The sequence below is a fragment of the Sinohyriopsis cumingii genome, chromosome 17 (assembly GCF_028554795.1).
Source record: "Sinohyriopsis cumingii isolate HCF-2022 chromosome 17, ASM2855479v2, whole genome shotgun sequence".
NCBI lineage: Eukaryota > Metazoa > Mollusca > Bivalvia > Unionida > Unionidae > Sinohyriopsis > Sinohyriopsis cumingii.
The window spans coordinates 43,277,056-43,303,746 of NC_142977.1; the positions used below are offsets into that span (position 1 = coordinate 43,277,056).

Sequence of the window (26,691 nt, forward strand, 5' to 3'; positions counted from 1 at the left end):
TAATTATTTAATAGCAATATACTGAATAAAATACATCAAATAAAGTGTCATCACCTACAAGCCCATCTACTTGCATGGCTCCAGTGAACAGCTTTGTTGTGAACAAAAAGAAACAAACAATTTTTTAAAGGTCTCCAGTAATTATTACACTTGGAGATAAATGATTCAGTAATACACAATAATGAAATAAAAAATTCTTTTGAAAATTTGAAAATTCTGATTAATTTTGAGATTTCATTTTTTGACATTTGTTTTTAACATAATCTGATTTCTGTGTAAAGCATGCTGGTGATAGAAATAGTTTAAATGAAGATGGCATATGTTCTTTTCAAGGTTTCTGTGAATCTGTGTAGTAAACAGAAATTTCTTCAAGTCATAAATTAAGGAACAGTCATGTCATAGATTTTGAGTGTTTTCGCTGGGTGATGGCATAATAATGCATATATTTTTTACTTATTTTCAGTACCTGTTTGCATTTCAAAGAAAATATCAAAGTTTACATATTGCTATCCAGCGTCTCTCGTATTCATGCGTGAGATATGTAAACAACAGTACATACTGGCTGATGCTGCCATATTTTTTAATGCTAAAACACACTGTGGCTGTTGTTGCTATATCAGATGGCAAAAGCACAACACCAATCAGATTAAGGAAATCCAATGAAGACTTAAATTTTCAGCTTCCATTCTCTTTTCTGAGACAACACAAAATTTTCAACATGCTATTCAGCAAAATAAGAGCCAATGATAATTAAGGGAGCTATTGTGCAAAAAGTGAAGTGGGTGGGTCAGACAATAAAGGGATGTAATACCATTAAATAATGCAAGAGCTGACAAAACAATTCAGCCAAGGATTTCATGAAAATCAAGATGCATATCAGATCCAGTTGGAATCTGGTAATAATTAAGGTAGTTACTGTGTGGAACAAGTGGGTCACATGGGTCTAACAAACAGACTACAAATCAGCTAAGCAATGATGAAGAACACTGATGACAGAAGGTCTCATAAAAATCTAGCTGCATACCAATTTTTTGTTAAATGCAACTTGAATTAAAGGAATTATTCTGCAGAAATGAAAATCTGACAATCAGGGGATATAACTCTGCTAAACTATGCAGAATGCAGATAATAAACTGTGCATACCTCATCAATATAAAACATCATACTAGCTTTGGTTGAAATAAAATAACAATCAAAGAATTTATTGTGCAGGAAAGAAAATGGGTGGGTCTGAAAATCAGGGGATATAACTCTGCTAAACAATGATACTGAAGACTGACAATCAATTTCAACCCAAAACCTCCTCAACATCAACCGAATACCAAATCTGGTTGAAAGTGAAAAATAACTAAGGAAGTTACTGTGCTGGAACAAAAGTGGGTGGGTTTGACAATCAGGAGCTATAACTCTGCTGAATAAAAAAGCTCACAATCAAAATCAATCAAGCTTTCAGCAATATCTAGTTACATACTAAATATAGCTGAAATTAAATGATAAATGAAGGGAGCTACTGTCCAGAAACACAATTGGGATGGACAGATTGATGGATGGAAGTACAGATCCAAATTAATATCTCCAAATTGCTGTGAAATGTGGGGGACAAAACTCATCAAATTTTATGGTTAATTCAAAAAAATGAGATAAGGTGGGTGTTAAATAAAGTCTGCACATGTCTCAACCAGTATTTTAATACACTGCAGTGGTTTTTACCCAAATAAAGTTTAATTATTCTGAAGAGAAAATTTACAAGCCAAAATAATGCTACATTGAACAAAGTGTGAAACCATTTTTTTGATAACCTAGTGTGGCCCAGGCAAAAACAAAATATTCTTAAGTTGGACTATGTGATGGCTTTACCTGACTTTATGATATTGGCCATCAAAACACTATTCCAACACATTGGACTAAAATCAAATTTATAAAAAACTTAACAAGACCAGTCTTCTTTGAGCAACAACCATCTTCGATGGATGTCCTTAATATACTGACTGAAACTACCATATGTACTCACTTATATGTCAGGTCCAACTGCAAAGAACACAGACCCTAATGTAACATCACATAACATGCCAGCAAATCAGAATCTATGTTGTTTGCTCTTACTGATTAGTCCTAACAAACTACATAGACCCAGAACTGTCTGTGCAGGCTGATCTGGGTCTGTGGAGTTTACAGTTGGATTCAACTTAGAAGCAATTTTTACAACACCAGTGCACTGAAAATAGTAGTGAAAAGATAAAGGTCCCAGTACAGCTTTCTTGAACTCTGCAATACTCATGCTGAAATCTGGATACAAACCTTCTCTCCAATAGGTCCTGGTGGTCCAGTTTCTCCTCTTTGTCCTATGTCACCCTAGAATGGAAGAATAGGATTTGAAGTGAACAAAATGTGCAACGAGGTAGTTTATAGAAAATATCTTTAAAATGAAAAATTAATATCACTTAAAAACAAAAACAACATAAAAATTCGTTTTTTATTTGACAAAAGAACACGAAAAGTTTTCAAAGCAAAATAATCAGTTAATATTTGTATCTATACATTTTAAGAGACTGAGCAAAAACAAAGGAATATGACTATAAAGATACTCAATGGTCATGGCCAGAACAACATTATGCCTGGCTTTATACGCTCATGCTAAAAAAAATGTGAACTGCTACTGCACAATATTCATAGGTGGAAAATTAAAAAGTATTAATTATAAAAAAATGCGGTTTTCAAGAATGGGTGCTCTTTTAACCCTTTACCTCATAGAGCATAGTGACAAAGTGCAGCACGCTATAAATAGAACACCTGTTACCTAGTCGACTGCATACGCATAGACCTGCCTGTGAACTGTTAAGCAATGTAGTGTATGTTATGTTTAACAGCAATTTTAACCATTTTACATTTTTGGTACACATCTATTATATGTGGAAACATTTAAGAGTAAAGTGTGATTGTCATAGCTGTGTAATTATTTTTCATGGAAGAATTTTTTATCTGCTTTAAAATCTTGAGAGAACTCATTCACTGTCATGTCAGTGAGGCCACGTGACCAACTGTAGCTACCATTTCTCATACTCAAAATTTACAAGTTTTTTGTCTGCATCTAAATCACTAAGTCATCTGAATTTGATAATTTACAAAAACTAATTGCTGCCTACATCAATTTCAGAGCCTTTACCTAAGTTATTGAATCTTTCATTGTTGTGATTCTAATCATGAAAACTTTGTAAGTACTGAATGAAATCTGCGACTGCCATTTTGGAGAGTGGAGATTACGACCCAGTTACTTTAAATAGCAGATACTGACCAGTGCATAAACAGTGACCATGTGATCTGACATAATTGTCAATCGCAGAAATGAATGTAGTATTGAATAAGGGGGTTTTCCCCAAAGGTGGCACCATGAAAACCAGCTCAAAATGGCTGATGTTTACAGCAGGCATTAAAAGGCACTTCCATGCGAATGGAGTAGAGGCCTCAAAAGGCGCTTCCATGTGAATGGAGTAGAGTCATCCAAAGACGCTTGCATGAGATAAAGGGTTAATTTGTAACAGCAGTTATCCAAGCATATACCATACTCCAGTTGCCATAGGGCAATCAAATTTCAAACATTTACTCACCAAGCCCTAATAATATGTTTGCCAGTTTGCCATTAACAAAGAGAACACAAATTAACTGAATGAATGAATGAATGAATGAATGAATGAATGAATGAATTTGAAGACTTTAGTTACTTAAAATTAAATGATAATTATATTTAAAAAGGTTTGTTATTTTATAGTACACCTATAAATGTCAGGCATAAATGTTAACAATTATCATCTGCTTCAACCTCAGGTCAGCCATTAAAATTCACTATTTGGAGTCCCATAAACCATCTCTCTAAATACCAACTGGCCTCAACCTCAGATCAGCCATTAAAATTCACTATCTGGAGTCCCCTAAACCATCTCTCTAAATACTAACTGGCCTCAAAATAACTTACAAAGTGCCTCTACTTTCGTATTCTTCTCATGATGTTCCATATTAACAATAAAGCCTGATGTTTATGGTAATTCCACTGACAGTAATTTTACTGCTGACCAAATTTTCCATATTTTTCTCACATGTTCTTTTAGTGTTAAATGTGGTATGTACTTGAAAATAAAAAGCACTGAAATCATTTCCTAGTGATCACATTATGACATGGTTAGTACAGACCCATAAAGTTATTTATTAAGGACTTTTGAAACAGTTTGCAAATACTTTCAGCATCTTTTCTTACTGAAATTGTATTTTTTTCAGATGCTGCTTCAGTTGCCACTGCATAATTAGGTACAAAAGTAGAAGAAAAACTGAAAATTAGCATGCCACTTAATCAAAGGGATCTAACTCCATATGTTTTCAGTCATTTAATCCACCACAATGTATGCCATTTAAGTATTGATTCATTATTATTGGAAAATATAACAGAAATTTAGAAATTTACAATGTGATATATTTTATTCAGTTTTAACCTTTTGTATCCCCTCAGATAATTTCAAGATGTTCTGCAGAAAATTCAACTAATGTTTCAAGAATATCATAGATGTTTTAAGAATAAAACCAACAGTTTTTTAATTTCATGAATTTTTCAAACTGTATGAACAATTTATGATTCTCCAAGTTGCTACAATGAATTTACAATTTTAAGTAACGATTGTACACAGAAGCACTGAAGACAGACAAAAAGAAGACTTAACCACTGAACTGTTCATGGAACAATACTAATATGATTAACACTTATTAGCTGACATCTTTAAAAAATAAATTAAGATCAAAGTGCATGGATTGAATCAAGTCATAAATAGTTGGAAAACATCAAACATAATTCGATTTGATGACCTCTACCCTGTGCCCATTCTGTCTTTACAGGACAGAACTGCTCCAATCTCACAGTTGAGAAGAAAAACAATCTCATATGGGGTTGATGTTTAATAAAATAAGTACCCAGGAAAAATATTGGGTGGGCAGGGGGTGATAAATGGATGTAAATCAGTAAATCCAAGATTTTCTATTTAAAAAAAGGTAACTTGTTAGTGATATTTAGTACAAACTAAAAATATTAAGCACTAATCCTGAAGTAGTCAACCATAAAGGTGATGCAGAATTCTGTATCATTTCATATAATCAGAATACCCTGGCATATATTTTGTTACAAATTATCTTCTCTGGGTATGCACAGCTGCCAACCCCAAGTACAAAAATACTGCCTGCTTATGACAAAAATACTGCCTGCTTATGACAGAAACACTGCCTGCTTATGACAAAAATACTGCCTGCTTATGACAAAAATACTGCCTACTTATGACAAAAATACTGCCTGCTTATGACAAAAATACTGATTTTCAAGAACAAGTACTGATATTTAAAACTTTAAATGCATATGTAACTATTTACAACATCTACAACCATCAGTAAAGTAGGACAATAGCTTAGTTATTTAATGTCAAAGATGTACGAGTTGTACTCATGCGTCTTTTGAATGAGCACCCTCTTAAATCTGAATACCCATTCAGAAGGTTCAAGAGTGCAACACACTCGCACTCAGATGCAGGGTATAACAGCCTTTTTCACACCATGTTTTTTCAATCATTATTGATTCCGATGTACCATCTTTCATTGATAATCTGAATTCTGCACAAAAAAAATTATGAACTGTTTTGGTTCTAGCACATGATTAATTTTTTGCGATTTTACCATCTGGCAAATATGTGTGAAATAAATTGCTAGCAACAGAAATAACTGAAAGTGGAAGGTTTGTTTCTAAGATAAATCTAGCAGAACAAAGTTCTGATAGAATTGCATTAAGGTTCTCTCTGGTATGTATTAACGTTTTAAGTTCAGGCTGTGTTGTTGATGAAGCAGCAAGATGATGTTTATTAGTTTTTTCATGTTGTTTTATGTCATGGGTGCCTCCAGCCCAATAGACAAATCACAATTACACAATTTGAAAAATGAAAAGTTTTCTCCTTTACTAGATGGTTTCACAAACCTAAATACACTGTATGATGGCATACTTGTCCTTCCTGTTCTGTTTTCCTTTTTTGGGCTGGAGAAAATTCTGTATCTTCTCCTTTTCATTTCTGACATGACTAGAAGTTGAATATTATGAAGATGAGATACAGTGATCGCAGCAACTGCTTTGCACAATACAATATGGTGGTTAAAGGCTGGCATGGTAGCCTCGATTTCGAATGAACCAATAATATTTTAGGACTCTATATCCTTATATACATGTGATACATTTACTCTCATGATGGAACTGTGTGCCCATTCTAAACAGAATATTGCAAGGAAATTTTATTTTAATATAAAAAAAGGATTTTTGACTAGAAAAATATGTACCTGTATTCTGGTCCAAAATTCCTGACAAATATGGGGAAAAGGGGACACTTTGCAGCTATGGGTATGTTTAAATGGAACAGCCCTTACCATATTCACAAAAATATCATGATTTACAATAGAGATGTTGTTGTTGTTGTTGTAGGGTTTAATGCCATTTTTCAGCACAAGATGGGCTATACATGGCGGCCAGTAGTCAGTATTAATGGTGGAGGAAGAACCCGAGAAAACCACAGTAAGAACCACCAACCCACAAGAAGCTACTGGCAAGCTTTCTCACATACCCACATTAGCCGAATCCAAGACTTGAACCCACGCAGAACAATAGAGATGTACTACAATCAGCTGAAACAAGTGAGGTTTTTAAAATGGTTCAGGTAATCAACAATCGTGACGATCGAATATTTGTCTATACACAAGAGATACAGGCAATGTTGATGGGATGTGGTTTTACTTTATACTGACCAGTAAGAATTCTACAGATTGCTGGAGCAAAAATAGTAGGCCACTGTAATCTACCTTTGCTTGTTGTGAGCAGTACCTTCAAAGATGAATATACCTATCAAATTTCATGACTATATGAACAACTATATCAGAGAAACTGAGATAAATGCAAAACATATTGTAATCACAGGAGCCTGAAATGTGGGTCGCTGTTACCTCCTGTTGCCTTTAACAAGCTGTACTGTCCATAATAAATATACTCATCAAGTTTTATGATTGTGTTAGAGAAATTAGCTAAATGAAACTGTTTTGTGGGTTGACACACATCTATATACCAACTAAGACAGCACTTTGCAAATAAATCTGGGTTTTCGTGGAAATTGTGCCAAATTTTGCTGATATGTTATGAAAACTGTTTCTTTAATCATCAAGTCATTTTTATTGGACTAATCAACATCATTTGTTCAAAATTTAAAGATCTTTAAATTATGCTGAGCAATTATTGAGAAGTTTGTTCCATTTTTAAAAAATATCACTGATACTGGACAGGAGATCTGCATCATCTAAACAAACTTCAAGGATTTCATACAAAGATGCTTCCCATTAAATTTGCTCCAATTCTGTTAAGCAGCTTTTCATAAGTCAATTAAAGGTTTTTCTCTTTTAATCAATGGTGGCCATATTTGAAAGCTGATCTGCATCGTTTGTACAAACTTAAAAGATATACCAGTTGCAGGACCACACCTTGAACTCACATGGCCTCACAGTCCGGTGAACCAAAACCTTATCATTAACACCTATGCCAATGCCATCACAAATGGATCCTTTTGTACTGACTGTTTTGCAGGTAACAAAACAGCTTACCTTAGCACCTTCAATTCCTTCAACTCCAGGAGGTCCTGATGGTCCCTTTTCTCCCCTGTCTCCTTTCTCTCCAAGGTCTCCCTTCACACCCTCAAATCCAGGTGGCCCCTGAAAAAACCGTGTACACAATATTTAGAAATTTCACAATCTTACGACATTCAAAGCTGCCAGTGTCATATGTGGAAACTAAATATGTAAGGGTGACTCACTTATGAAGCAAAATAGTGCCTTGGATTGATGCAGGGAACACAGAATGCTAACAAATGTCTCAAATGTTTCCTCCTCTCTCTTTTATTTTTAATTGAAAATTGATTAACATATGTCTATATTTTTTTGTTTAGATTTTGTCTGCAAACAGTTCACTATTTACGAGCTAAAGCTAAATTGTAACTGATGGTAGTGTCATTCTATTTTTATCTTTTCTGAGATAATTAACTTTTAACAATTGTGTTTCAAATTTTGATGGAATATACTTTGCAGATATAAAATGAAAATTTTGTAGAAGATATACCATTTTTCACACAACATAGCAGTTTTATAGTTCTCAGATGGGTTTTCCAAAAAAATAAAAGTTAAGCTCCACCATAGTGCACACAATATTTACACATGAACAGGCGAGCTGTAATGTACTTAGGGCTGCTCCATTTCATCATCCATGGACCCTTGGAAAGTAATTTTATGTGCCAGGGTAATCTGATTACTAAATAAGTTCATATGAAAATGAAACAAAATTCTAACGTGCATCTATGAGTGATAAATCCATACTGACTGTGACTTCCCTTAGTCACAAGTATGTATGAAATGATAGATAAATGAGGCAGCTGACCTTTTACTGGCTTGAGCAGGTACCATATAATGAACCCTTGGATTATGAGTCCAACACTCAACCATGCTCCCTCATAATTATAGATACAGTAATACATATGTACTTAGTTTTTCAAGTGGTGAGGTTTGTATAACTATTGAGATGCATACACATGTACTGATCATTGACAGTGGTGAGGTTTGTATAACTATTGAGATGCATACACATGTACTGATCATTGACAGTGGTGAGGTTTGTATAACTATTGAGATGCATACACATATACTGATCATTGACAGTGGTGAGGTTTGTATAACTATTGAGATGCATACACATGTACTGATCATTGACAGTGGTGAGGTTTGTATAACTATTGAGATGCATACACATGTACTGATCATTGACAGTGGTGAGGTTTGTATAACTATTGAGATGCATACACATATACTGATCATTGACAGTGGTGAGGTTTGTATAACTATTGAGATGCATACACATGTACTGATCATTGACAGTGGTGAGGTTTGTATAACTATTGAGATGCATACACATGTACTGATCACTGACAGTGGAATACAAACAATTACTTTTTTAAGTTCTGACATTTTCTGTCTGCAGCTTGATTCAGCAGAAAAAGAATTTAAATACTGAAGTGGGTTCGTTGGTTGGCTTTAAAGACGCTTTAGCACTTTATTACCTATATCATGCTGAAGAAAAAGGACCTAAGTGTCTTTCCAAAGGACATACTCTGGCAGCAGGTATCAAACCAGTAACCCTTTGATAAGGAGTCTGGTGCTCTACCACCTAAGCAACCACAGCTCAAAGAAAGTTAATAAATCACAGGATAAATAATGACATAAAAGAAGAAAATGCAGAAAATGCAATAACTGATGTCTTAATTTTTAGATTTTTATGTTCAGCTTACTATGGTTGTAATCTCACCTGAAATCAATACACTGATCCTCACACACACTTCAGTCTATCACAAAGTCTATGGGTACCTGATGTTTGCTTTTTTACTAAAGTTTATTTCTTAATTTTTAGATGTTTTGGAAATTAATATTATATTACAATTTTCAGGGATTTTCTCTAAATAAGCAATGAAGAATTTACATGTGCTGTCATGTTCCCCTGCAAAAAAATCTACAAATAAGATGGAGATCCTGAAAGACCTTTGGATTGACTGACCAATATATATTATTTATAAGTCCATATACACTACAAGACCTTACCTTTCACCTTGTTCATTCTTTTATGGGGGTCAAGTCTGATCCCTGCCTGCACTCTTGCCTGCTTGATTATGCTGTGTCATTCTATATATGTTTCTTTCACACTAACATAATATGGGATCAAAGGATAAGCAATTTCCTCTCTGTTTATGGTATGAAGATGACATTTTATCTTTATAATTTCATTTCTATAATCTGGTCCCTTGTTTCAACATGTCTGAGTAACTTGCAAATAAAGTGGGTGCAGGTGTAGATCTCACTTTTTCGCAAAGAAAATAAAGAAAAAGATTGAACCCTATTTGTTGAATGTGAATAACATGGTTATCAATACTGATACATAAACCCTTGATAACCATGATATATCTTTGATACAGTACTGATACATAAACCCTTGATAACCATGATATATCTTTGATACAATACTGATACATAAACCCTTGATAACTATGATATATCTTTGATACAACTTTTAAAAATTCTAAACACCTGTACTGAATTTGTTTTCTTTCGCTTATGCTTTTGAAATAACCCTTTATGTCTAAGAGTGTATGGCTTTGTAGGCAGCTGATATACATGTACCAAAATTACACTCTGAAGTACACTATAAACAGAACACCTGTTTAACTGACATGACTACATACACAAACGCCTGCCTTTTAATTGTTACAGCAGTGAAGTGGATATAATGTTCAACATCAATTTGAAGTTTTAGTACACATCTATTATGTATAGAAAGATTTAAAAGTAAAATCCGATCATTATAGCTGTATAATTATTTTTCACAGATGACTTTTTTATGTCTTTAAAATCTTGTGAGAACTTGTTCAACGTCAAGCCAGTGAAGCTCTGTGACCAACCATAGCTGCCATTTCTCATACTCGAAATTTACCAGTTCTTTGCCTATGTCTACATCAATAAATCATCTGAATTTGATAAGTTATAAAAACCCAGTGTTGTCTACATCAATATTAGAAACTTTACCTAAGTTAATGAACCTTTCCTAGCAGTGATTCTAATCATGAAATCTTCTGAAGCACTGAACAAAATCCATTTTGGGGAGTGGAAATTCCAACCCAGTTACTTTCAATGGCAGATTACCACTAGAACTTAAACAGCCACCATGTTATCTGATGTAATGGTAATTCATGAATGAAATATCTAATAGGGGGTCTTCCCTGAAGGTGGCACTATGAAAACCAGCTCAAAATGACTGATGTTTTCCACAGGTGTCTAAACATGCTTCAGTGAGAATGGTGTAGATGTGTCCAAACATGCTCAAATGAGAATCAGGTACAGACCTCCAAAGGCACTTCCATGAGAATGGAGTAGAGGCATCCAAAGGCACTTACATGAGGTAAAGGGTCAATTCACAAAACATTGTTTCAGTGTTGCTGAATCTCAGCCATGATAACTGGTTCACAAATCTGGCATATGCCTACCTTGCTGTGTATGTTTGACAAGTCTGTCATATACATGCCTGTTGTGTATGTTAGATGTATGGCATATACATGCTTGTTGTGTATGTTGGATGAATGGCATATTCATACTTATCGTATATGTTGGGTGTATGGCATATACATGTTTGTTGTGTATGATGGATGTATTACACATACATGCTTATTGTGTATGTTGGATGTATGGAATATACATGCTTGACGTGCATGTTGGATGTATGGCATATACATGCTTGTTGTGTGTACTGGATGTATGGAATATACAAGCTTGATGTGCATGTTGGATGTATGGCATATACATGCTTGTTGTGTATGTTGGATATATGGCATATACATGCCTGTTGTGTATGTTAGATGTATGGCATATACATGCTTGTTGTGTATGTTGGATGAATGGCATATTCATACTTATCGTATATGTTGGGTGTATGGCATATACATGTTTGTTGTGTATGATGGATGTATTACACATACATGCTTATTGTGTATGTTGGATGTATGGAATATACATGCTTGACGTGCATGTTGGATGTATGGCATATACATGCTTGTTGTGTGTATTGGATGTATGGAATATACAAGCTTGATGTGCATGTTGGATGTATGGCATATACATGCTTGTTGTGTATGTTGGATATATGGCATATACATGCTTATTGTGTATGTTGGATGTATGGCATATACAAGCTTATTGTGTATATTGATGTATGGCATATACATGCTTATTGTGTGTACTGGCTGTATGGCATATACATGCTTATTGTGTATGTTGGATGTATGGCATAAACATGCTTATTGTGTGTACTGGCTGTATGGCATATACATGCTTATTGTGTATGTTGGATATATGGCATATACATGCTTATTGTGTATGTTGGATATATGGCATATACATGCTTATTGTGTATGTTGGATGTATAGCATATACAAGCTTATTGTGTATATTGATGTATGGAATATACATGCTTGACGTGCATGTCAGATGTATGGGATATACATGCTTGTTGTTTATGTTGGCTGTATGGCATATACATGCTTGTTGTGTATGTTGGATGTATGGCATATACATGCTTATTGTGAATACTGGATGTATGGAATATACATGCTTGACATGCATGTCAGATGTATGGGATATACATGCTTGTTGTTTATGTTGGCTGTATGGCATATACATGCTTGTTGTGTATGTTGGATGTATGGCATATACAAACTTATTGTGTATACTGGATGTATGGAATACACATGCCTGATGTACATGTCGGATGGATGGGATATACATGCTTGTCGTTTATGTTGGCTGTATGGCATATACATGCTTGTTGTGTATGTTGGATGTACGGCATATACAAGCTTATTGTGTGTATTGGATGTATGGAATATATATGCTTAATGTGCATGTTGGATGTATGGGATATACATACTTATTGTGTATGCTGGATGTATGGCATATACATGCTTATTGTGTATGTTGGATGTATGGCATATACATACTTATTGTGTATGTTGGACATGTCTGGAATAAACATGCTTATTGTGTAAGTTGGTTATGTCTGGCATATACATGCCAGTTGTAACATGTCTGGCATATACAAGGGTTTCTGGAAGCTTGATACATATATAATATCAAGTACTAAACTAACAGTATAATACACCAATCAAGCACTATTACTTACTTTTTCACCTTTGTCTCCAAATGCCCCTCGCGGTCCATTGTTACCCTAAAATGTTTAAAAAGGGTGATGAATCACAGTGTTTTTAATTACATTATCTAAAATGTTATTTCAAGTATTTTTATAAAATGTACTAACATATCAAGTAAATTAAAATTGGCTTTCCATGGCACAAAGAATTTATTAAATATACATCATCAATACTTGTTGTTTAGTGTTTCACCATGGGTGATCATAGATTACATATGTCCACTTAAAGTCGCATGTGTCTCCTTGACATTGCTATAGAAATGCTAAGAAAGCAGGAATATGTCTTTAAGCTTTAGAATATGGGAACAATGCTAAATTTGCCATCTAATTTTTACAAACAATTCAGTTTTATAGTAGTTTTTTAAATAAACAGTCTTATAATAAATAAATATAATGTTCATTGTTATAAAAGTCTCCAAACAAACTATAAAAACAACAATCTTACTTCGTTATCTTGTATTACTACCCGAAAAAAAAACAAAAATAAAATGTTATGTTATTTGTTCTCTTTTAAGTCTTCCAAAAGAATAGTTTTATATCAGTTTCCAAATCACACTTACCTTTGGTCCCCGTGGTCCTGGATATCCAATGATTCCTGGTGAGCCCATTGCTCCCTGGAGGGTGCGGGAAAAATCAAGGAGAAAATTGTAATGAATTTCATATCATCTTGGATTCAACATTTTTCATTTTACAGACTTGAAACAGATGTTATAACGACTCTTACAGGAATGTATATTTCCAATGAAATTTTATTAAGTTATTTTCCTCCTTTTTAAAAAATTTGAAAACTTTGATTGGCTAATCATCTAAGCAGATCATTACATACATCCTGTCTCTGACAGGCAATGTGGAAAACAGTTATTACATGTATGATTTGACTATTACATAATATGGCACAGAACTGGATCAAGTTTCATCAAGTTTTGTAGGAATTTTGCTGCTATTGTTGTGGGTTTAACACCAATGTTCAGCACATGATAGGTTATAGATTGCAGCCAGTATAGCTGGTGTAACAAGAACCAAGGAACCTTGGTGAGAAACAACAACCAATGGGAAGCTACTGGCAAGCTTTCTCACATACCCACATTGATAGAGCCTGAGACTCAAACCTACACAGACAAAGGTGAGAGGACAGTGATTGGTAAAGGCAAATGCATTTAGACTGCTCAGTCACCCGAGCCATCTGTAAGGTTTAAACAATGAAAGCCTGGATATGAGGCCATTTGACTGAATACACAAAAAACTATTAGGTCAAGATATATAACAGGCTTAAGTTCCATGCCCTGACACTGACACTGAAGCAAAGATAAAGCTATGGGAAGTTACACTCTGTTCAATCATTATATATAACTGGTTGTTTTATTAAAATATCTAAGTGGTTAAAACATTATACTCCAGACAAAGATACAAGTTCGAATTGTATGTTCCCTTTTTGTGACCATCAACTTTTTGGCAAAGGTGTTGTTATAGTATGTGACACAGCAACTATATAGGACTTATAACTGGTTAAAGGTTCATGAAAATATTTTCAGTGGTTCAAAAGTTATACTCCTGAGAAGTGTACATGTCCGAGATTTATTCTTTTCTTGGTATGACCTTGACCTTGAAGCAGGAGGCATGGCTACACATGGTAATACACATTCTAATCATGAAAAACTCTTGGGAAAAGATCCATTCACAATACCTTCAGCAGTTAAAAAGTTATACTCCAAACAAGGATAAAGTCACAGAATTATATCTTCCCTTGCTGTGACCTTAACCATGACCTTGAGGCAGTGGGCAAGGCTATGATATGCAGCACACTCTCTTGTCATGATATATACCTGAGCAAAATTTCATTAAAACGTCTTCAGTGGTTGTACTGAGGACAAGTCCCAGAATTACATTTTCCCTTTTCATGACCTGTAGTCATGACATGTACTTGGGGAAAAGCTTCAATAAAATATCTGTAACCATTACAAAATTTTGGGCCTGACAAGCAAATGTTAATAGATGGATAGAAAATGCTATATATAATAAGCCTGACTAAACATGGGTGTATTAAAATGGTAATAAAATCTTTGCATAATGTGGATGGGAATAATTTGAACATTTAACAAGTTTCTTAAGTTTCATTTCCAGTAAGTATACACATAAAATACTATTTATTACAAAAAAGCCACAATCAAAAAATAGTATAATGAAATGATACTCTAGTGCATTTGGATACCTTGGACATTATGCCTATCATGGCATCATTACATGACCAAAAATATCATGAGGCAAATAAATACTATCCATGTGTAACATTTACAGGTTACTATATTTGTATGGGAAAAAGTGAACGAGTTTTTCCGAGTGATACTGCATAATATTTGTAAACAGCTCATCATACATCCACCATTTGGTTTTCATTCCTCTGCACAGGAAGTATAAAGACTTCATTTACTCGTGGGATTAATGACCAAAGGGTTTCAATGACCTGGATCATTTTATCAAGGTTTGTTGTCTTGAACAAATATTTCAGTGCAAAACAACTAATTTTCTTATTAGATTTACTCTGACTGTGACCTCCAACTTAATAAACCCCATTGGTTGCTTTATCACCCTTATTGCAAGCAATCCACAAAGTTTAGTCAAGTAATTTACTCTTGAATAAAATCAATTTTTCTTCGAGCAACATTGACCATGACCCTGGCCCTTGAGCTTGGACACTAAAATTAGCACACATCTTCCACAGTCCAAGTGCAAGCAATCTGAAAATTCTGGTCATTGTATGTGGTCTAGAAATACAGTTATTATACAAAAACCAATTTTTTTTCTCAGTCAGTGACCTTGACCTTTGACCACTTGGCCCCAGAGTCAATAGGCTTTTTCCTTACTCATCCAAAGTTTATTCCAGGTCTGTGATGTATAACTCAAGTTAATTTACATAAACCATTTTCCATCTTTCGGTCAGTGACCTTTATCTCCGACCTTTTGATTCCAAAATCAGCAGATTTCTTTCTTAGTAAATGTGCAAGTCATCAACCAACTTTGCTGAAGATACAAGTCAAGAACTGAAGTGAAATTTTTGTGCAGAAACCATTTTTCTTCTTTCAATCAGTGATCTTGACCTCAGACCTTTTGATTCCAAATATAAAGGATCCTTCCTTACCAAAACTACAATCTACCCACAAAGTTTGGTTCAAGCATGTTAATTATAACTAATATTACTGTGTGGAAACCATTTTTTTTTATCTTTGTCAGTTAATTTGACCTCTGACCTATTGATTTTCAAAATCTATTGACTTCTTCCTTATCCTAAGTACAAGCAAGCACAAAGTTTGGTGATGGTATGTGCTGTAGAAATGAAGTTATTGTTCTGACAAGGAAACATTAATAGACATATGGTCAGACAGAAATGGTAATAGCATAATATATTTTGCCAAAATGGTGGACATATATAAATGAGTTTGTATTTTCGTATGTAAACATAGGAACATATTTGTCATATACTCATTTTTTCAAAATATTTATAACTGATTCAAACAAAAAACCACTTTGTCTCCCTATAAAACACATTAAGAAAATGAGATATTTATTGTTAATGATACTTCTTTCTAAGGCCCACATGTGTCATTAATAGTAACACTTTGTATGATATAGCATTTCAACATCATCACTGGCATGCTAGGGGATTACTTAAATTGCAACATCAAAAGAAGGTATTTATCAATTTAAATAGACACCTATATCCACTTCATTATTTGTTAAATTATTAAAAACAAACAGTACTCAATCAAACTAGTTTCATTTCAGGAAATTCTGGGTGAAAAAACAACCATCTGCGCATATGGCCACAAATAAAAATTCCCAACCTCTTAGCACTGCAAACGTAACATCTTGTGCAGTATGACAAAATGCAGTATGAACAGAAATGCACAGAAAAACATGGTTTTATTAATGGAAAAAAAAGTATGCTCATCTGCAACCTGAAATTGGTTTACAACAATTCTGAGATAATGTACATATCTGGTATAATGCTTCACTTGGACAATTTTCTGATGCAGCCCTAGGGAAGGTAACATTTTCAAAGATTAAAAAAAATAGTGTACTTAGTTGCCATGGCTTCATAGATAACAAATAAGTTAGTTAGTTGCCATGGTTTCATCTCAAGGATTTATTCAAGCACTTACCAATTCTCCCTTAGGTCCTGGTCCACCTGCATTTCCTGGTGTTCCCTTAAAATAAAGAGTCACAAATTTCAGTGATAATCTGATATCACATAAAATACTGAGATAATCTGATATAAATATCAGCAATAATCTGATATCATACAAATATCAGTGATAATCTGATATATAAATGTCAGTGATAATCTGAATATCATATCAGTGATAATCAGATATATAAATATCAAGAATAATCTCCCTCCTTAACACTAAATTTTCTCATGTACAGTACTCACTCCTTAACACTAGATTATTTTGTGTACAGTACTCAGATCTTAACAATATATTATCTTGTGTACAGTACTCCCTCCATAATACTAGATTATCTCATGTACAATGCTCCCTCTGTAACACTAGATTATCTCATGTACAGTACTCCCTCCTTAACACTAGATTATCTAGTGTACAATACTACTTTCTTAACACTAGATTATCTTGTGTACAGTACTCCCTCCATAATACTAGACTATCTCATGTACAGTAACCCCCCTTAACACTAGATTATCTTGTGTACAGTACTTCCTCCTTAACACTAGATTATCTCATGTTCAGTACTCACTTCTTAATACCACATTATCTTATGTAGAGTGTTTATTTCATAGCACATGATGATCTCATGTACATTACTCCATTCATAATGTCATAATATTTCATGTACAATATTCCCTCCATAATACCAGATTATCTCATGTACAGTACTCACTTCATAATACCATACTATCTTATGCAGTGTTCCTTTCATAGCACATGATCTCATGTACAGTACTCCATTCATGATGCCATATAATTTCATGTACAGTACTCCCTCCATAATACCAGATTATCTCATGTGCAGTGCTCCCTCCTTAACACTAGATTATCTTGTGTACAATACTCCCTCCATAATTAATACCAGATTATCTCATGTATAGTGCTCCCTCCTTAATACTAGATTATCTCATGTACAGTACTCCCTTCTCAATACCATATCATCTTATGTAGAGTGTTCTTTTCATAGCACATGATGATCTCATGTTCAGTACTCCATTCATAATCCCAGATTATTTATGTACAGTACTTCCTCCATAATATTAGATTATCTTGTGTACAGTACTCCCTTCATAATATCAGATCATCTCATGTAGTGTTTGCTTCATAGCACATGATGCTCATATATACAGTACTCCATTCATAATGCCAGATTATTTCATGTACAGTACTCCCCCCATAATACACAATCACTTAATGTAATGAAATTTATGACCATACCCACACTATAAATGGGACAGTGTTATACTAAGGTGGTTTAGAGTGAGTGACTGCTGTATAGCAAATAGCATGCCCACAATAAATTGAGACTTGTTTAACATACCGGTGGCCCAATGGGTCCTGGCAGACCTGGCACTCCTGGTTTTCCTTGGGCACCTGGGATTCCAATGGGACCTAGAGGTCCTGGAGAACCAGGGGGTCCCTAAAAATTAAATTTAAAATAAATGTAAAGAATGGCAATCATTGTTTTTTATGAGATGCAACAAACATTGAGCTAAGAATCTATAAATTTGATTTTAACAGTTTATAATCATCACCATTGTTAACATCATTGTAACCACTACCAGCACCATCCTAATCATCTATCTCTTCAGCACCCTCACCACAAGCATCAGCATCCATAGGTTTGTCACTTTCTTCTTTTCATTTTTTTATATAATAATGGTACTTAGGGATTTCCACATTTACTGTATGAAAACAAATTTATCCAACTGAATAAAATAATTGATCAGCACTGTGGCATAATATCCTATCATTATGTGCTGGACATGCCATGAGCACTCACTGACAAATTTATTTGAAATTGTTCCATTGGTTTTTGACAAGTTAAAAAAAAGGTTGACAAACATTTGATGTATGATGGCTGACGGATACAGGGCCAAACTGTAGTCTCAACTGTAACTATGGCCAGCTGACCTAATAAAACTGAGGCATGGTGAACTAGTTTAGTTAATGAAAACACTGCTATAATATGACCTTCTTCATCATACTATACAATGGGTTTTTGACCAGGATATGTCTTTACAAACTTTTATCTATTACTCATATCTGATTTCTGAAATATTTTGCAGATTAATATCAGAGTTTGAAAATCAAAAGAACACAAGTATGCAAATGGCAAATTATAACCCCCTCTCCCCATTTTTAACAGTCCTCTAATAAGGTAACTGGAATTTTTGCAAGATAACTCAAACTTGTGTGCAGAAACCATTTTTCTTCTTTCAGTTACATTGAACTTAACCTTTGAACTTTTGACTCCGAAATAGATAAGATTCTTCCTTACTTCAAGTGCAAGACACCCAAAAAGTTGGGCAACTGTAGACTGTAGATGGTAGACAACTCAAATTATTGCATGCAAATTAAATTGCACACAAAAGGGCATAAGACTGATGGATGGTTTGACAACATCCTAACATTTGATGTTCTGCCAAATGGCAGCATATAAAAATTCATAGGTCATCGTGCTTGAAATAAAACTACATGTTAATGACTATACTCATTGTGTTGCAGATACAAATAATTTCTCAATTTCACACATGACCCTTTAAGTCATCTTATTTTCAAAATGAATCACTGTTGCCTCAAAAAATGAATCAGTGTTGCTTAGCAACCAACTGTTGAGACAGAAAAAGGTTAGTCAGAAAGCAATGCTCTATTTAGACTATTTTATGAGAAGTTGTAAAATGGCTTTCTTAATTTATTATAATTTTTAATAGAAATAAAAATGTCATACCTGTTTTTGAAAGAAATTTTGTCAACCATGTTTAAAAAGCATCAATGTCCTATTTTTGTTGATGTTTTTCAAGATGATGCATACATAAATTTAGCATGTTTCTGAAATCTACAAGCCATCATGATCATTATCATCTAAACTATATACTTACAGTTGGTCCAGGAGCTCCAGGTGTCCCTACTGGGCCTGGAGAACCAGTTGGTCCCTGAAATAAGGAAGGACAATTCTTTCTTATCCTTGTCAAACAAAAATTTAGATATTGCGACCCTGTGGATAATATACTTCATATACAGCTATAAGAAGTGTATTGTTTTATAAATGAGGCAACGTGATACTGAGGCTGTGTTAACAGCATGACTGTCCGTATCGGATATGTTGTCAATGAAACCGCAAAAACATGGTATTTTATGTGAAAATATACTATAAAAATAACAATCAGGCAGAATAAAGGTGACAATGAAAGAACAAAATTTAGAGAATTTTAATGTCAACCAGTACCATACTCATCATATCGGAATCACTTAAACATGTTGCAATACTTTATAAAGAGGAATCTCTGCTTAATTGTTTAATTAAACACTGCTTAATTGTTTAATTAATTAAATTGGATCAAAATTAGTGGTATTAGTGGCATGATACACTTTTTGCAAAGTACTTAATGAAATGCATATTATTTACACTAAAATTCAACCTGATTCTTTCTCCTTGCTTAATATATTTTGTTTTCTTTATGATCACATATATCTATGGTAAAGGGAATGAATCATGAAATTACAGTATGAAAAAACAAAGTTAAAGACCAAAAGAAAACTTGTCAAAAAACCACTAAAAAGGGTTACCATGGCATAATAAGTTTAAAAAAGCAGTTTGTTTCTCTCTTTTTCTAAGCCGTACTATTACACTGAAATTACTGTCATTTCAAAAAATTATTGATTTAGAAAATGTTTTTCACATCAATGAAGTTTTGCTTCTATCAGATCTTAAGCAAATAATTACAAAAAGTAACAGACATAACAATCTGAGAAAGTTTTTGCAAGCCTCTTCCATCGATGTTAACAAAGAATAATGGTTAGGTGGTTACAAATTTTTTTATGGAACATTGACTTGTATGCAGATCAACAGGATCTGAAAAAAGTTCAACTTTAGCCATTAGAACTTTAAATGATTCTTACTGCATTTCCTTTAGGTCCAGGGGCCCCTTCCATTCCAGGCAAGCCCTTAAAATAAAAACAGATCAGTCATATTCCTCTGAATCTGACACCTCTCTAAATTGGATCCGAGTAAGATTGTAATAATAATAATAATAATGATAATATAAATAATAATAACAACAACAACAACAATAATGACTTTCTTTAAAGAGGACAACACGGTTGCATGGAACAAATCCTTCCAGTGGCACTCTGCATGTTTACATATTACATGTACACAGTTCCACACACACATATAAATACTGACTGTAAGTTAAATCATGTATGTACATAATAAACAGAAATTACTGTAAGAACATGCTCCAGCTTGGTACACTGTGTATATAAAGTACAAAAAAATAGTGAGAGAACAAAGTGGAAATATTGAGAATTTATACTTTAAGTAGAAATGTATTTGTCAAATCAAAAAGGCTCCACTTTTCATATTGTGAATCAGATTATGATTAAAAGCATTTATAGTCATACTTTCTCTAATTTCCTTTGGAACTCGGTTGCCAATTAGTGACCCTGAATATTGAAAAGTTTTCTCAAATAGTTTTTTATTTGGTTTTGGAATTGAAAGGTGGTTAGCTTAAACTATCTTACATTGGGTGTGCTGTCTTGCTTTCTAGCATGAAATAGTTCATTGATATAATGGGACCATATTGTTTGAAACTTTGTGCATAAGTTTTGCCTATCTGAAAAATATTCATTCACTTACAGATAATGTTTTAATATCATTCACTGCATTTCTGATTTTGTTCAGCATTACCTAGAATGGGTTTTAAAGCTCTTCTTTCCAAGCGAAATAATTTACAAATATTCTTGTCAGAAGTATTTCCCCAGATGATATTACAGTAGTCTAGGTATGGTTGTATATAGCTTTTGTAATATATTAACCTATGTTTAGTTGTTAGATATGGCCTAATCTAGCTAAAAAAACACATACATGAATTGACATCATGATGTATGAAAAGAATTTTGTCGCGGGTAACGGCTCATGCAACTACCATATATACTCACTTATGAGTAGAATCCAACTGCAAACTGCACAGACCCAGATCTGCCATTTCATAATTTACTGGCAGATCTGGGTCTTTACAGTTTGTTTAAAGTAATTAGTAGCACCAGCAACACAGAACCTGACCTGCCAGCACAATATGCAATGGCATCTATGTTGTTTGCAGTTGGACTTGGCTTATAAGCAAGCATATACTGCACCTCTGAATCATCAACAAGACTTCTGTGGAATGCTATGTCTTTTCTGCTCTGCTGTGGAATAATCTACAAATCATGCAGTATCAGTGTCACTAAAACAAGAAATGTAGGTCACTGTGACCTATTTTTGCCCATGGTTAGAAGTATCCCTCAATGTAAAACTACCAATCAAGTTTCATGGCCATACATGCCTTAATGATGTTAGAGAAACAGAGCTAAATGCAACCAAATCAATGGTGCTTAAAAGGAAGGTTGCTGTGACCTTCTTTAGCTTGTGATAAGCAGCACCCTCTACAATCCTGTACACACCACAGTGTGAGAAAAACAGAGCTAAATGCAAATTTACTTCTTGCAGGTGAGGCAAAAGCTAAGTCAGGCGTTTTTAGTAAAATGAATATATACTGTCATCAACCATCGAAGCCCTTCATACACTGTATGCTTCTGCATATAAGATCAAGCAATAAATGTTCATAAAGAAGTTATCGAGGATTTTAAATGGAAACCAATGTACCTTTAAATATCATTATCTGACAAACAATAAAAGATAATCAAAAACCAACAGTCCACTATAAGTGACTTTCTAAATTCAAGGATTATAATAATAATAATAATAATAATAATAATAATAATTTTCAGGAAATCAACTCCACAATGCAATTTCTTTTGCTTGGGGCACTGCTCATCCTTTGCTGCCTTGGGACCCGCACATCCTAGGGCTGGGCCTGTGTATCACTCTAGTTCTCCAACACTGACTGAAAAGTCCTTGATATCATTCAAGAGAGAATTTTCAGCCATAAAATTTATACCAATCTTTCGTTTTCCAAATACTATTTATACTTGCTTGTAAGTCAAGAACAACTGTGAACTGCACAGACCCAAATTTGCAGTTGACCAAAGTCTTCATAATTTGTTAGGGGGGTAATCAGTAGAACAAACAACAATAATTATGCAATGGCAGATTGGGGTCTATGTTGTTTGCAGTTGGACTTGGCTTATGAGTGAGCATATATGGTATACTCTGCTTAGCCAATAAATACTTGGTTAAATATTCTTACATAATTGGGCTGTTGTAGCATTTGTAACATTAGCTGCTACAAAAATCACTGAAATTTGATGTGTCACTTACTCTAGTAATAACGTTAACAATTCTCCCCATTAGTTTTTGAAGGTGTGCAACTGTACAAAACAAGTTGGACATGTAACCTACAGATTTCATTTATGAGTAATACTTCACGAAGGGGAAAAATGTTTATCTAATACACATTTTTCTTTAATAGGGGTCATATTATTATTACAAGTAAGTCTTGTGGCGTAAATAGAACTTTAAAAGGTGACGGAAAAATTAAGGCATGGTTGCAGCATCAATTATGGGGTAGTGGAACTAAGGTGTAAGGGGAACGGTGAAGACTTGCCTTGTCAGAACTGATTTATCTATCAATGAAATAATTAATATTTTTCCAAAGAAAATAACCTGAGGGATATTTTAAAGGATTTGCCTTTTGGTATTTATTGTAGATTATTATGATTATTTATTATTATTATTATTATTATTATTATTATTACTGAAATAAGGACACTTTTCCTTTGTTCAGCATCCTTAAGCAAATTGCAATTTTTAAAACAATTCTTATAATCAAATAATATTTCAGACTTTGGAAATCTGGGAAATTATACAGAAGTGTGCACAGAAGGGAATCAGAGAAAAAAATGAGAAAAATGTGGGGATAGTTGGATCTAGTTATAATATTTAGAGCATAAAACTGTATCACAATATCACCACTCCGTAAGATATTGTCACGATAATATCATGCAGTTAATGTGAGACCTATCACCGGTACTGATTTGTTATGTTTTAAGCTAATACAAATCTATAACTTACAGGAGGTCCAAGTGGTCCTGGTGTCCCTCTTTGTCCAGGAAATCCCCTTGGTCCCTACAAACACAAATATTTGACTTATTATGAAGGACAGTTCGCTCATGAATATGGCTTATTATTACAGAAAGAAAAAATCGGGAAATGTTTGAGCAAAATGGCCTGTGACAAGACATAAAAAAATCTTTACTCAACATTTCAAGTAATCAATAATACTCCAAACTTGAAAATCATATTCCATATGTACAAAGGCAGATGATCGATTCAGAATATTTGCCAGCAAGATCAGGAGTCGAGTAAATGTTTATGACACATAAGCATGGCATATATATTACCACATATACTTGCATATAAGTTGAGTCTAACTACACATATGCTTATCAGAAATAAAATAATGCACCAGGTCTATGCAGTTTCTTAGGAGTAACAGTCAAGCAATCATTATGGACCCTGATCTGCCAGCATATTATGTGACAGTAGATCAGGGTCTATGCTGTTTGAAGTCGGACTCTACTTATAAGGAAGTATACATAGAAGGTAAATTTATCCTAAAATTCATATTTTTCAATATAGTGATAATGTAAATATCTGAAGTACTGGTAACTCGATTTTGTGGTTTAACCCCATTTTTCAGGTTTGGCAATACATTGTGGTCAGTATATTTTGGTGGAGGAGGAACCTGTGAAGACACCGTGAAAACCACAGACCTACATGAATCTACTGGCAAATATCATTTACCCAAGTTAGCCACGCCGAGCCGCAAACCAACACAGATACGACATTTGAGTGATTTGCTATGGTGAGTGCCTCAGACCATTCAGCCATCTGAGGCCCCCTTAAGTATTGATAAGAGTTTTCATATAGCTTTACTTTAAGATTTTTGACACATGCTTCATTATATTGGTATCTTCTACCTTTTGTTTGTTTTTCTTCCTGTCACAATATATGTATGCAAACAAGGTATTAATAAAACATTTTGGAAAGTTTATTTTCAAAACCAGTTTGGTAATATGATATACGACTTGGCACTTTATTATGCTGCCTCTTCAGTTTCTTATATTATAGGTCTAAAAGCAAGTTTATCATTGGACAGACAAATTTATATTAATTGTACGGTTATTTTCATGATTGGCTGATTTTTGTGGCTGGTTTGATTTAAAATTGTATTCTAAGACATCTGCAAATGTAACACACTTTCCAACTGGTTGAATGTCAAATGTAACACACTTTCCAAATGACTGAATGTAAAAAATTCTGCTGTAAAATGCACAATACTGTATTTGGAAATTTGAATGCTGTTCTGATTCTGTGATACTTCTTATGATTCAGTGCCACAGGCAATCACATTTTCAATCACGTTTCTCGCAATTTTTCAACAAAATTTTCGAAAGGGTGTTAGAGAGTATTCCAGTTTATGTTTGGGTTGACATTGAGACAAGAAGATCTCATGCTCGGAGTTACAGTATCTGTATAAACTGGTTCAGCTGAGCAAAAGACAAATAATAAAACCTCTGAGATTCATCAGATATTCTTACCTTGGTGCTAACCCCTACAATCAATCTTTATACACCGTTTTGCTAATAATATTAATTAATGATTCATCCATATAAATTCATCATAATTCTGTCAAAAGTACTCTTAATTGCTGGGATGTAACTGACATCATCCTAATCTGTCATCACTGTTAAAAGATTGCAAAAGGAAAACATCAGTGAACGCCATAATAGGGATGGACAAAGTTGCATCATTGTGACATGCTGCTAATTTGCCATAGTTCTTGTGTAAGAACATATTTTGCCAGTTAATCAATACAATTGATTGTTTCAAATAGTTTTGCCACATAATGTAGCCTAGCAGCAGAGACATAGTATACAAGTAAAAACAGGTACTATTTGATTTAATATTTGAGTTTCTACCAACAGAAAAAAGTTGTATGTAAATAAGTATGAAAATAACAGTTATCTAAGTATACAAATAAGAAAAGTTAGGCTGACCAGTTCTCCTTGAGGACCAGGTGGTCCAGGTTCTCCTTGGTCTCCCTGAAAATAAACAAGATATATTGAATTAATCTAAAGAATTATAAGATTAACAATTAGAACAATGATAATCTTTAATCATTAAGTTTGGTTTTGCATATATGTATATATACTATAGATAGATAAGCACACACACACACACACACACACACTTTTTCTAAAACTAAAGTACCACTATCTGCTACTTTATTTCTACATCATTAGATTGTAATGCATTTTTTTAACAATATATTAACAATATGTGCAATACATTTTCACAAGTCAGCAAATAACAAATTCAGAATCTTCCAATTACTAAAATTACTACTTTTATTATTAATAATGGTAAAACTGGAACTTATCAAACTGGCATTATGTCTTTGTAAATAATGGTTTACACGGCTTGCTTGAACACTGAAGTTGAACATACAGCAAGACCCTGATCAAATGAAAAATTATGTGACTAAAGACCAGTGTGTGTACAGTTCAAACATGAATGTGCATTCTCTGTGACCTGATATTGTGTTTCTATTACTTACAGCGTCCCCTTCGTGACCTGCAGGGCCAATGACACCTACTGGACCTGGAAATCCCTGG

At 33.9% G+C, this 26,691-nt stretch overlaps 1 protein-coding gene across 1 annotated transcript in view; it reads right to left on the reverse strand.

Moving 5' to 3' along the window:
* The window catches only part of LOC149778517 (uncharacterized), a 192,779-nt gene that overhangs the window by 106,544 nt on the left and 59,544 nt on the right, over positions 1 to 26,691 (reverse strand). Inside the window, exons 15-25 of the mRNA XM_089939397.1 lie at positions 26,634 to 26,687; positions 26,074 to 26,118; positions 24,086 to 24,139; positions 20,971 to 21,015; positions 19,950 to 20,003; positions 18,389 to 18,487; positions 17,002 to 17,046; positions 13,405 to 13,458; positions 12,818 to 12,862; positions 7,657 to 7,764; positions 2,299 to 2,352 (exon numbers count right to left, since the gene is read on the reverse strand). Coding sequence (XP_089795523.1) covers positions 2,299 to 2,352; positions 7,657 to 7,764; positions 12,818 to 12,862; positions 13,405 to 13,458; positions 17,002 to 17,046; positions 18,389 to 18,487; positions 19,950 to 20,003; positions 20,971 to 21,015; positions 24,086 to 24,139; positions 26,074 to 26,118; positions 26,634 to 26,687 — 657 coding nt within the window. The remainder of the gene's footprint in view (positions 1 to 2,298; positions 2,353 to 7,656; positions 7,765 to 12,817; positions 12,863 to 13,404; positions 13,459 to 17,001; positions 17,047 to 18,388; positions 18,488 to 19,949; positions 20,004 to 20,970; positions 21,016 to 24,085; positions 24,140 to 26,073; positions 26,119 to 26,633; positions 26,688 to 26,691) is intronic.